General features: G+C 38.1%; 1 protein-coding gene across 2 annotated transcripts in view; it reads right to left on the bottom strand.

Moving 5' to 3' along the window:
* DNAJC13 (DnaJ heat shock protein family (Hsp40) member C13) overlaps nucleotides 1-12,928 on the bottom strand; it is a 57,650-nt gene that overhangs the window by 23,486 nt on the left and 21,236 nt on the right. For both annotated transcript variants that reach the window (XM_082302622.1, XM_082302623.1), the window contains exons 17-31: nucleotides 12,316-12,437; nucleotides 11,088-11,163; nucleotides 9,948-10,043; nucleotides 9,663-9,806; nucleotides 8,451-8,465; nucleotides 7,840-7,922; nucleotides 6,493-6,646; nucleotides 4,247-4,350; nucleotides 4,009-4,168; nucleotides 2,999-3,061; nucleotides 2,567-2,668; nucleotides 2,313-2,417; nucleotides 1,710-1,912; nucleotides 1,213-1,297; nucleotides 577-731 (exon numbers count right to left, since the gene is read on the bottom strand). In XM_082302622.1, the coding sequence (XP_082158748.1) occupies nucleotides 577-731; nucleotides 1,213-1,297; nucleotides 1,710-1,912; nucleotides 2,313-2,417; nucleotides 2,567-2,668; nucleotides 2,999-3,061; nucleotides 4,009-4,168; nucleotides 4,247-4,350; nucleotides 6,493-6,646; nucleotides 7,840-7,922; nucleotides 8,451-8,465; nucleotides 9,663-9,806; nucleotides 9,948-10,043; nucleotides 11,088-11,163; nucleotides 12,316-12,437 (1,667 nt within the window). The remainder of the gene's footprint in view (nucleotides 1-576; nucleotides 732-1,212; nucleotides 1,298-1,709; nucleotides 1,913-2,312; nucleotides 2,418-2,566; nucleotides 2,669-2,998; nucleotides 3,062-4,008; nucleotides 4,169-4,246; nucleotides 4,351-6,492; nucleotides 6,647-7,839; nucleotides 7,923-8,450; nucleotides 8,466-9,662; nucleotides 9,807-9,947; nucleotides 10,044-11,087; nucleotides 11,164-12,315; nucleotides 12,438-12,928) is intronic.

Here is a 12,928-nt window from a genome sequence, read left to right as displayed (position 1 = left end):
ACTGCTGACAGTTCTATTACACCAGAGTCATCATGGAAGCACGTAATCATTGCCCAATGCATTTCACTGTAAAAGAGACTTAACTGGAACTGTAGGACAGCTTTTTATGAACTATTGCATTTAGAGGAAAAGTACTGGAATGAACTGCAATAGCCACCTGCATGTGCAGTGCACGTATCAGGCAGTACAGACGGATATAACTGTTTTAGGCTTCAATACTGAAAGAGGTTATTAGATTTTTTAAACCCTTTCAACAGCTGCCTACGATAGCTACATTAGTGTATATGTAGCCTGTGTTACTGCTCTTTAGAGCTTGTAATGGTTTATTCTTCTACAATAAAGCTTGTTGGACTGTTGTTCTGTTAGAACTGTATCATCAGACATGCTCTCATTCCCTCTCTGGAAGGATGATAAGCAATTTACTTTTTAGTGACTGACTAGATCACGTGAAGGCAATTTTTCTAGAAGAAAGATTTCATGTTGGTTCTAGCAAGCCACACTCCACAGATCATGTAGAGATGTAGAGCAGCAGTCCTGAGCAATCAAGAGGTACTTTTGGCTGTTCTTTTTCCTCACCTTGCAATAGGAAGTACATTGGAACCTGTGTACATCATGATGAAGAAGAATACTCCACTCAAATAAAAGCGAGGTAACTGAGGGTTGTCTTGCATGACATGAGAGAGCAATACAGCAACTTTTTCCACAAGGATAGGATCAAAAGTCAGTAATAGCTGAAAATAAAGACAAGCATTTACATTAGCTGCAAGTAGTGCAAGCTATCTAGCCAAAATTGAAGTTTTAACTAATTATTGAGACAACCCAGTAAATTTACAGGAACTACAGTTAAAGAATACTTCAGCTTAAAAATAGCAACTGTCAATCAAAGAATATTTAAAGTTGAAAGGGACCTCTGGAGATACCTTATCAAACCCCTCTGCCAAAAGCATGGTCTTCTAGACCTGGTTGACAAAGACCATGTCCAGGTGGCTTTTCAGTATCTCCAAGGGTGGAAATATTTCTTTTTGAGATATTGTCTGAAAAGCACAAAATTTGCAACAACACCCTATGAAATGAACAACTGCTTGGTCAGAGATCTGTGCAATTTTACAGCTGTTCTTTGATGTGTCTGCCCCACTTAAAACATTCACACAAGGAAGATGATAGTTAGTCAAACTTTCACTCATTTAGGTACATTTTTGAAGAGTTGCTCACCTGAGTGATATGAGGAAGGCAAGTACTATCTGACAACAGCCTTTTCACTCTAGGCAGAGGTCTTATAATAGCATTATCTTGATCCCTAAAAAAAATCAAGTAGTACAGCAGTAAGCACACATGCCTTTGTTCATTCTTGAAAGAGAAATTTTATTAAGCATGAGACTATTGAAGCCACATTCCTTGTCTTTTTTTGTTAATTTCCAAGTTTGTTGTTAGACTTGGTTTAATGTCCTGCATTAAAGCAGCTTTGTTTAAGTTGAACAGAGCCTGTCTATAGCTTGTGCATTCATTCTTGCAATCCCTTTCACAATATTAGTATTGTCTCATTTACAAACTCTCTATTTGCCCACAGAATTAATTACCACCACGTAAAAGGCTCTTTATAATAGAGTTCTTTAATGTACTACTTTCTAAGAAAAGCTTTAAGACAGAATTTATAAATTCATGTGTCTGCCAGATAAAGTTAACCCCTTCTGCTGAAAATCACTGTTTACCTGCTGGGAAAATATCCACACATGGTGATGAGCATGTTGAGGACAAGTGTGGCAAGGTCAGTCTCATTCAACACAGGCTGGCCGCTGGCAAGCAAGCACCACTTCAGCTGAGGGATGACCTGTAATGGTCGCCAGCCATCCATACCTTGAGCCCAGCAGCGAGTTTTTGAAGTCAGCTTTCCATTGTTCCATAGTTCCTGCATCTATTGCAAGATAAGAGATGAATTTAGTTCATCCAACATTCAGAGTCACCTTTGCTCCTTAACACTCACACTCACGACAAGCTTTTAACTGCTGTATGGCAGACTATTACAGTTGCATGAAATTTCAACGTGCTTATAACCCTGTCAAAGAATCATGAAGTAGGTATCAGATTATGTTGCAACGTTAGTTGAGGCATGGAGGGATAGGCAGTCTTACCAAAAAGGCTGTGGTTCTTGGCACAACATCAAGTCTCTTGTCTAGCTTTAGTCCTTATTTAAAGAGTTACTCAGAGAACAACATTCTTTAGCATTGTTTATGGTCCCTCTCACTGCTTAAAACACACCCAGTCACCAGGACAGAAATAATTTGTCAGGTTGCGAGTCTGAAGCTGACAGGTACCTCTTGAAAGCTGTAAGGACCACTCCTTTCTTTGTCAGCATTGCCAAAGTACCATTCTTTCTCGCTCTCCCTCTTCGCATCAGGTGCTGCCTCAATCACGTTGCTCTAAAAGTTGATGTTTACAAGAATAGCTTTAGCTTCACAGTGCAAATACCACATTTCTACAAGAAATGTGAAAAGTACATAGGTTGTTTTTTAAGAATTGTCCCTTTTGCAGAGCAACATATGAGTAGTAAGAAACAAAGGCCAAGTACCTGCAAAGGGACTGTAGCTCTGCTTGTGTGAAGATGTGCCAGAGTAAGAAGATCTACAAGGATTCGGATACCATTTGAATCCATAAGGTCCTTCACATTTCTCTGTTAACAAATAAACTGAGTTACCAAAAGCATTTTCTAGATAAGCATTGCTACAATTAAGCACTGAATAGTTTTATCCAAGTAAGAAGTCACCACAAAAAAAGTGAAATCATTCGCTAAAGTGACTAGAATGGTACAATCACCACAACATCTACATGTTTCCTTCAGCTTTCTCACCAGTAAATAACAGCTACCACATTCCAGAAAGCTGTATCATTGTTCTAAAACTTCCTCAATACCTGAAATTTTGTTCAGGTTAACCCTGAAAGACTGTATTTTATACAGTCAAAAGACTGATAAAGTGCTGTTAAGTGTACGTGCCCACCTTACCTTATTGAGGATCAGCTTGTTGAGGAACAAGATCAATCTGTCCCGCTCAAGCCTGTCAGTGCACTGTTGCACCAGAAAAGAACAAGTTAGTATTTCACAGCACATAGTAGGAGTTCCCTTCAAAAGTCAACACAGTTGCACCTGCAAAGTCCCAAATTATTTTCTATGCCCAGATAAAACTGCTGACTATTAAGTGTTCAGTTTCATGCACAGCTAATAAAGGTAGTTTTCTGCCACTGAGGAGCACAGGCCTTGTTGCCCTCCAACCCTATTGTTGCCCTGGATCAAACTCACTATTCTGCTAAGTCTACTATTCTGTCAAGACTATGTTTGGATTCCAAGTGAACCAGTTAAAACAAGCACAAGAGAAAAAGAGAATGCTTTTAGCCAGCAGAGAGGATCTTCAGTATTACATCCCTGGTGAGACTATCCAGGCTCAAGGCAAAATAACAAGGGACTACACTGGTTCAGTTTCACCTGCAACAGCCAAAGCCCTTGCTGATGCAAGGAAAGAACTCCTCCTTCAGACTGCATGGAAGTTTATTTTTGCAAGCTGAATCAGTTGTCAGACATAACTTAAGAGACACTTAATAGGCAAAGCAGCTACCACTACAAATCTAATCCACCACATGTGCTCATCTAAAGCTATCATTTCATGAGGTCTGGGGCTGCAACTCAAAGTCAGTACTTTGAAATAACATGATATGAAACAAGGTTTTTCTCTTATAAAGCTTCTGCATTTTTCAAAAGCAAGCTGAAGTTATATCTGCATTTTGTTGGCCTTAAAGAGACTAGTTTGAAATACCTCTATGATCGGCAGGTTTTTTTAGTTAAACTTCAATGAAACTGAAACAAAGGGAGATACTAACAACAGCCATTTACAGCATGGACAAAGTATTCACATTCTGTAAACCCAAAACTTGGGTTTCACAGTAACCCGAAGGATCTGAACATATGTTGGACTAGCAGTATGCTAACTACTATATCCAGTAATTTAAAATAATTCTTACCCTTTCTAACATTCCAACAATATACTTAGTATCAGAAAATGGTCCTATTTCTTCATGACATCTTCCATAAACAATGGCCAATGCTTGCAGACATAAGCATTTCATATTCACTTTTGGGGTAAGCAAGAACCGATGGTAGAGTTCATTGAAGAATTCGTATCTAAAAAAGAGATAAGATTTTAGTAAAGAAAACAAACAAGGATCTTAGGAATGAGATAAGATTTTAATAATGTCTCACGATCTTTTGATTGCTCCACTCTCTTCAGTTTCGTCTTCTTCCAGCAGCAGTCTTAGATAATAATCCCCTATTTTTATTTCCTCAGAAAGGCACTCATATTTTACCTGTAACACAGAACACCTTACTTAACAATATATATTGTTTCTTCTTCAGTAAGTTTTTGCTTCCATAACAATACTGAACTTGATTGCATCTAAAAACTCAACAAGGTTAGCAACCCCTCCTAAGTTGTCGGAAAACTGAAATCTGCAAGTTTTCTGTTAAAGAAACACACATCTACAAAATACAAAGCCACTGGTTATTGCTGCCTCCCCAAATAAATGAAGCCTCTCATCTTACTGAACTCTCAATTTCCAGTCTTTAACTAACTTGTTTCTAATATCAGCTGGTGTTATTAACTAAATTTGGATAATACATGATGCATTCAGTGACTCAAGTTTTAATAAGTAGTTATTCCAGTGCAAGGTATTTCATTTAATGTTACTGCAAGTATGAAACACAAGCATGACCTAATTACTAGTTATACTTGCTATTGTGCTGGATAATAAAAGCCTAGAGGCATCAGTTCACAAAACAAGAAGCTGAAGTAAAATTGCACAATAAGAACCATCATTAACTTCAGAGCAACTACATTAAATTTAACAAATGCCTCAATGCTCAGTGGTAACAAGCATTTGGCAAGCACTTCAATTAGAGGTACCTCTAACATACAACAAAAGCTACTCTACAGTGGGTTTTCTTATCTATAGCTTGCAGATTACTGTCATGAGGCCACAAAGTTATCTATAGATTTGATCACAGCATACAATACAAAGACATTCCACTAACTGGTATGCTTTCAGAGGAGTCTCAAGCCACCATCCCCCTTGGCAAAATGACAGGTTCCACAGTTGATAGAAAAGCCTTTGTCACCACTATGTAGTTCAAATAGTTAGAGCATAGTCCAAATAACATATTCATTTAAAGTATTTAAAGGCAAATCTGTGAGACAGCAGCTGTTCAATCCAGTCCCAAAGTATCCTGGGTTGTAGCTACAAGAATGCTACTGATACATTCCAGCAGCATAAGCCACACAGGAGTGTAGAGTACATGGGGGAAGTCTGTATTACTAAGTTTCAAATTTGTGCTTCTGATTCTGTCCCAATTTGCACAGCTAAAAAGCTGGGATAGCAGACACTCATGATGCCCAGAAGTCCTGTGCCTGACCTATACCTGAAGGAAACGTTCAAAGACAAATGCCAGTGCAAGAAATACCAATCTAAACCCAGTCTTAGCTATTTACTTCAGCAAGGTAAGAAGCAACCTGTAGTTATGTGATAGGGATAAACTGCATACATAAACTAGTTCTCTCTCATAAAGCATTAGCCTGATGTCTTGCAGTTCTTCCTGATTTGCAAAGCTGAGAAATTCCCCAAACCAAGTGTCTTCTCATTTCACTAACAGTTCTCAGCTCAAATGAAGAAAGAAATCACTAGAAAGCTGTACTCTAACAAGGATGGCAATGGGAGTATCTAAGAAATCTGTTGTAGCTGAATTCAAGCATGGCCTTGCTTTACCTAAGGGTTACACATTAACTAAAACTATGTGGAACCACAATAATACTGGAGATAAGAGAACAGTACAGGAAGTGTTTATTAGCACATTAGTTGAAAACATCTTGCAAGATGTTTTGAGAAAGCCAGTAAGGACCACACTGATTGCTTTGCAGAAGTATCAAAGTTTTTTTTTTTTAACTTTAGGTACTGCTGTTTCTAGAATGGGATGACAGTGCCCCTTCATCTATAATTTACAATGCAGCACGTTTGGCAACCCAGTATTTAACAGACATAGGATTACTGAAACATGAAGGAAAGGAAGACAAACTTGTTATCAGGAAGAAGTGACTGCTGAAACTACCCAAAACAAGTCTGATAGAACACACTCAAAAACAAGTATGGCTTATCTGGATAACAGTGTAAGGACCAACATTCATCTTAATGCAAGAATACACCGTGGGTTCTGATAAATCTTTCATCTCTACAGTGTCATTTGTTAGTTAAAGAGGCTTCTGTTTTGCACAGTGACACTGGACAGTAGTGCCTGTTCACGAAATCAAGCCTTAGCAGTTTATTCCATAACCTCAAAAGAATTCTAGCTTGCAGTCAGGGATCATCAACACAAGATTCTCTTGTGGAATAAGAGAGAGAAGTGACATTTCAAGTAGATATATTTTACAGATGCAGTTTGTCCTACAGTAGGTCATTTACCTCAAACTCCTGGTGGTTCCATGAGATAACATTAGCACTACCAAGTTCTCTGTCAATATTAAACGCTCTCATCTCAGATTCAAGAGTATCTCTCAGTTCTTCCCGTGTTTTGAAGTTCCAAATCAAGTTTGATCTAGCATGATCCTGTACAAATCTACAAAAGAATTTACATAGTTTAAACTCCTCAAAACATTATCTGAAAAGCAGACAAGACTCAGCTGGCAAGCTAGGGGAGATTGCTAGCATTAATAGACCTTAATTAGAAGGCAGAGAGCAGTGGTCTCCAGTTTGTTACTGTAATTACAGCTGTTCACTTCTATACTGTTTTCATAGCCATGGAGGCCAGCCTAGACTAAAGCACACCTGTGTGATTCCTTTGGGCTCAGTTTGCCATCTGCATGTAGTTGATGACCAGGAGACATACAAGCTCTTCACTGTAAGCCAGTAAGGGCTACAAGTAAACAATAATCCAGAGCAGCAGACATGGACATACCAGCTGTGTTTTAAACCAACAACAACAAGAAAAAGTAGCTCATGCAGTAAAATAGAAGTTGATGTCTTAAGTGTCACAAAACAGTCACTGGACACTCTTTAGCAGCAGTTACCACCACAGCCTTTGGATCCAAAGACTGAGAACAGTACTTTAATAGGTTTAGGAACACATGAATCCTCCTTTCATAAAACTGTATTTGACATTTAGAAACATCAAGCACTGAATCAAGCAGTTAAGTTTATGGAATTTCCCCAAGCTTGCTTACATAGTTTGTTAGCCAAGCTTTATTAGTCCACTTAACACAATGGCTCTAGCCAAAGTGATTTATCTTTTTCAGATGGAAGGCCTTCCCTTGTAAACTTTGACAGCTGTAAGAACTCACAGGTAAGCAAGTTGCATTTAGGATCTGTGGCACTGTTTGAAATCCAGGATCCATGTGCTTTCTCTTGCACTGCTTTAAGCTCATTTCCAATTCAAGTTACAACATCTTGAATAACTTACAGGTTGACGAACCAACAAACTACAATGCTTTCCAGTGCTACTTCACTTGGCCTTCAATATCATGCAGATTTGCACCTGCAGTTTATTTGCTCTTCCTTTTGGTTCAAGGGAAAAAATTACGTAGTTCAATAATATTTCAGAAGCTTTCTAAATTCTTCATTTTCCTAAACACAAGTGGAATCCTTAAGTATAGCTTAGGGGGGTTTTAGTAAGTAGCTGTCACAAAACACTTGCACTGTTTCAAGGCAGGCAGAAATTGGAAAAGTTACAACAACTCAGAAGATATTAACAAAAATATCCAGCCTGGTAATAACTTGGATCTGAGACCACCATATTAACTTCAGTATTTTCACCTGTAATAGAAGAGATCCCAATTTGCTTCTATTTTTATTCTTTGGCGTCGTTTCCTTAATATGACTGGTTTTTGAATAATGTTCTGCAAAAGAACCAAATTTCACAAGTTAGTTGAAGCAGGTACCTCCCATTTTCCCCTTCTAAAATAAAAAGCTGGGTTTTTTACACTCCTTCAAAAGGAGTTAAGCGTCATTACTACTCATACTAAGTTAAGCCTCATTAATAATGTCTCCTTTTCTAGCCAGTAGCAGCAACAGACTTTCACAAGTGTTATTTGCACCAAGTTAAATCATGCCAGAGAAACTTTCAGCTGTTGGACAAATCATTCGTTTAGAAGCAAGTTATCCCTGAGAAAAGCTTAGTTCCCACCACCATAAGCATTGATCAGCTTCAAAGCTGATGGAGGCGAAAACCCACATGAATGTCTTGCTCTTGAAAGGAAAGAACTAGAGGAAGTCGCAAAAATAAAACGCAAGCCTGACTTGGTCACTGAAAGATTCCCTGTTTTGATGAAGTATGCAGTCAGTGCTATAATCTACATGACGTATCACATGCAAGCAGAAGTCTGAGCAACACAGTTCACACAAATGACAGAGATATACAGACTCACCATATTGTTTCTGTCCTGATTATGAAGGAAAATTGGAAGAAAAAGAAAAATACATTTAACACTCCAGAGTCACTGAAGTAATTTAAAGTGGTAACACTGAACTTGCTACTACCTTTTCCAAGCTACAGTTGCACACATTTACTGTGAAATGATACAGCTCAGAACTCCACACAGAAAAATTATTCTTTAAACTCAGTATCTAAGTCAAGTTGTTTGAAGTGCAATTGACCTTCCACTGTTTTTCACATTTCTCCAGTTTTGAACCTAGTTCACCATTATTTCAGAAATATTACTGTCAAACTGGTGCACACAGTCTACATCAAACTTGAGCTAGATTTTAACAAGTTAAGGTTTTCCTAAATTAAAGCTTATTACTACATCAGAACAAGTACAAAGGCATTTTCAAAACTGTATTGCACTTTTCATCCTTCCTTGCATATACAACAGATTGTTTCACTTCCAGAATGCATAAAAACAGCTTCGTCAGTATCCTAAAGAAAGTTAAGGGCAACACCTCATAATTCAAAGTTTGTCATATAGAACATGGCAATAAAACTAGAAGAAAAAAGGAGACCAACAGTAAAAATGCAAGCAGTGCTTAAGCTCTCCTCTTATAATATTAGATCAAAACAGTTATTTACTACTTCAGTCTCAATCGTGACCTTAGGTACAGTCTTGTGCTGCTGTTTAAGCACTGAGATACCCATGTTCAAGGGAATCCTAAGCTGCTGTCCCTGTCCAAGGCAGGGGGAGTAGAACAAGATGATGTTTAAGGTCCCTTCCAACCCAGGCCATTCCACGATTCTTCAAGCAGGTTCCATAACTAAAATATCACTGGTGTAAAGTACATAATTTTGAACACAAAGAATATTCCGTTTCTTCTAAATATACTTCAAAAACTGGCTTTGCTGCATTTCAAGGAATTTTCTCTTCTCTATCTGTATAATTATCTTACAAGAAATGCATGTAGGCTGCACTCCAGTTTGATAAGGCTGGCTAAAGCTTAATACATATGCTGAAGGAATGCGTTTGCCTTGTTTACATTCTGCCTGGAATCCATTCCTAACCTGAGAATAGTATGAGGTAGAGAGTTTCTGCTAAAAGGAAGAAGCACTCTCACATCACAACACTTCTTTACTATTAAGTGTGTGTTCTGCCACTCAACTGTGACTTAGTCAAGTTACTCTAACAAAGAGTTTAAAATACTTTTACCTCTTTTTGAGCTATGCCCATTCGATCTCTCCAGTGCATCAAGACTAGATCCACCTTCTCTTTGGCAAATTTTTCAACTTCTTTTGCAGCTTTTCCAGCCAGTCTCTGCCACTCTGGCACTTTATTAAACTTGCCATACTGATCCTGCAGAATAAAACCAATTACTTAAAAGTTGTGGGTTATCTTCGCTGCAAGTCAATGCAGCAGTCAAGTATCTGTATTAGGAAAGTCACTAAGACTGTACAACTGTATAATGGAATAGGTAAGATAACTACAATTACTTACAGTTGCAATTTTTAGGTTATCTCTAACGTGCATTCTATCAGCATCTTTTTCAGGAACAGGATCAGCACTGTCAAGGTATGCCAGCAAACCTGGTGGCTAAAAACATTCAAAAACAGTGTCAACACACATGTAGCTAATGAATAGAAACCATCACATTAGATAATAAGATAATTTCTTTAAATCAGAGATTTCAAAACACAATTTATATTCTACTCTAAAGTAAGTATGTAAAGCTACAGCATTTTTTTGCTGTGATTAGTAAAATGCCATCATCCTCAACAGAATTGCTTAACAGAGGCACATTATTAGCTTCAGTGCAGCAGAACTCTTGGCTATATCCCGTTTCTTAAAGCAGCACTTAATGCACCTTGAAAACACAGGAAGAAAAGAGTTGATCCCATGGCAGTACCAAAAAAAAAAAACTAGTTTTTTTGAAAAAAAACTAGAATCCATCTACATTCTCTGATATGGACTAAGTGTTACATGTGACATTCGAGATGAGTTAGTCTTCTTTGACTAAGCTTTCCGTAAGATAGGGACGAAGATCAGGACAGTTTGCTCTGCCAAAAATGAAGGAACTGCTATTTTGAAATTAAAAGCTGGTAATTTCCCAGATATAAAAATTCCTTACAACACCATTGCAATAACTTAAGCAAGAAGCATTCACGAGGCTGTAAGGGTGAAAGAACGTATGAACTATCAGCATATGAACTAACAACATATAAGTTTAACCAAATTACAAGCAAAATTGGACAGGCAAGGCATGAAAGCATAGACAGAACTCTTAATGCCCTAATTTCTTATTGGCACAGAAAGCATTAGAGACATGCTTACAGTGTCTCCCACAGTTTTGTCCTTTTAATCAAGAAAAAGAAGTCATACACCTTATTTTTAAGTTTTGTGCCATAAAGTATTTTAAAAAGTGTCAGGAAAGTAACAGAAAATTTTTAGAGTACGAGATGCTTTGAACTAGACATCAATATGCTTTAATTAGCAGATGCCAGACTGCTGATCTCCCAGGCAAGACCTTCCCCCTTGAAAGGAAAAGGGAATATGTTTACAATATAGACTGTTCCAACTTCGATACTGCAAACTTTCATATTTTATTCTTTTGCTACTCCATATTCTGTTTTTACTTACCAAAATACGTTTCAACAAGTTCATAGCAGTTTTATTCTCAGCTGTCCAGAGGCCAACCAAATGTCTACTTAACTGCCTGAAAAAGCCATTGAAATTAACAAACTGCAAGTTAGTACTTTAAACAGATTTTTAAACTATTAAACTGCCACCCTTACCATGCTGATGAAATGAAAATGAGCAAGAGCTTTGTGCTCTTGAGTAAGAGCACAAAGTATTATATTATTCAAGAATAAGCTTAGCATGCTTTAAAGTGTTGCCTTTAAGAAGTTCCAGTGAAGTTAGTGGAACAGTAGCAGCACATGCATTTTGATCTAGACCTCAAAAGAACACTTGAGCAATAGAGCAGAAACATCTAATAACCAAGTGCAAGTTTATCCAGCCAACTTTAAGTTACAACTAAAGTTAAGAGTCTAGAAGCCATCAAGAACTGTTACATGCTCTACTTGAAGCTCTTAATACCAGTTATTGGCTAGAAAAGCCTTCCTGGGAGCCTGCCTTCTATGCCAACTGATACTTCCTGCCAACTTTATCACTAGGATTCTACTGCACTGAACTGAAGCATTGCTACAAGCATGTCGTAAGTAGTAGCACCAAACAGAACTGGCCTAACAGATGGTTTCAGACCAGCTCTCTCCTGGATGACACACAGTGGCAACAAGCTCCACTTGTCCCTACATTCCTTAGCAACTCTGAGCACTTCAGGAATGCACACCTAAAGCTGCTATAATCTTGTATTTGGGTGGAAATAATTAACTCATTGCTCATCCTCCACAGCACTCCCTCAGAGGTCACAAGTTCTACTGACTGTTGATTCAGGGAATAATTTCTGTGGGGAAACTTCTCTCTCAGGTAGGATGGGTGACCCTAACTGCATGCAAGATGTCTGAGATGTGCACACCAGGTTTTATACAGTTGTACAGTACAAGTTGAAACTTCTTACAAGTTCCAGACATTCTACTTGCCTTTTCTTTCCCTGAATTAAAAGAAATTTAAAAATCAAAACTTGAGCCATTAATGAGTAACCAACCCAAGCCCACCTTAACAAAAAATAATCAAGGTTTATTAAGTGGCTGCAATCCTGGCTGAAGCTTGCTCTACTAAAACATACCAGCTGCTAAAGAAAATATTCTCCTGAAGAGCTGCAACTTTTCTTCCCTGACCTCCCAATGTTCACTAGGCCATTACTTAGATTTTTTTAAACATGATATATCAAGTGAGATGGACATACCTATTTGTAAGCATCCTCTGATCTGTGCTTATTGTAAACATAGCAGTGTGCAAGTGACGAGGTAAGGCACCTTCACTGAGGGCAAGATCTTGCATTTTGGTAGCAATCTCTTTGTCTCCTTCCTTTGGAAACAGGGCAAGATGATTACTAAAGAAAGAATCTTAGTTAAGCTGCTTTTATCTCAGTCTACAGTTCCAAGGCCTTCTTGACCATCAATTATGCCACCTCATATTCAAAAACCAGAAGCTAGAGTATGATAGGTTTTAAGTGAAAGTTCTCAACAGCAACTGCTCAAAGCTGTAGTAAAGCCATGGACCAGATAACTGGTAGTTACATCAATAACTGAGGACAGTAACTGAAGAGGGCAGGATGCCTATCACCCATCATAGATCAGGAGGTTGTAGTAGAAGCACCATTTCCACACTACAATTATAAATTAGGATTAAACATAAGAATGGCAGCCACACATATTTGCTTGTTGCTTGACTTTTGCCAACATTTAAGACTAATGGCTGCTGTTCAGTTTACACAGCCACATGGGTAAGACTGCCACTCAGACAAGATACATCAGTTGCAATGAATAAGAAAAAGCTTTTGCAGCAGTTTTACTCGT

The sequence above is a fragment of the Coloeus monedula genome (genome assembly GCF_965178545.1).
Source record: "Coloeus monedula genome assembly, chromosome: 1".
Taxonomy (NCBI): Eukaryota; Metazoa; Chordata; class Aves; order Passeriformes; family Corvidae; genus Coloeus; species Coloeus monedula.
Note: the sequence above shows the minus strand (reverse complement) of the source record. Positions and strands in the feature narration are given on the sequence as shown.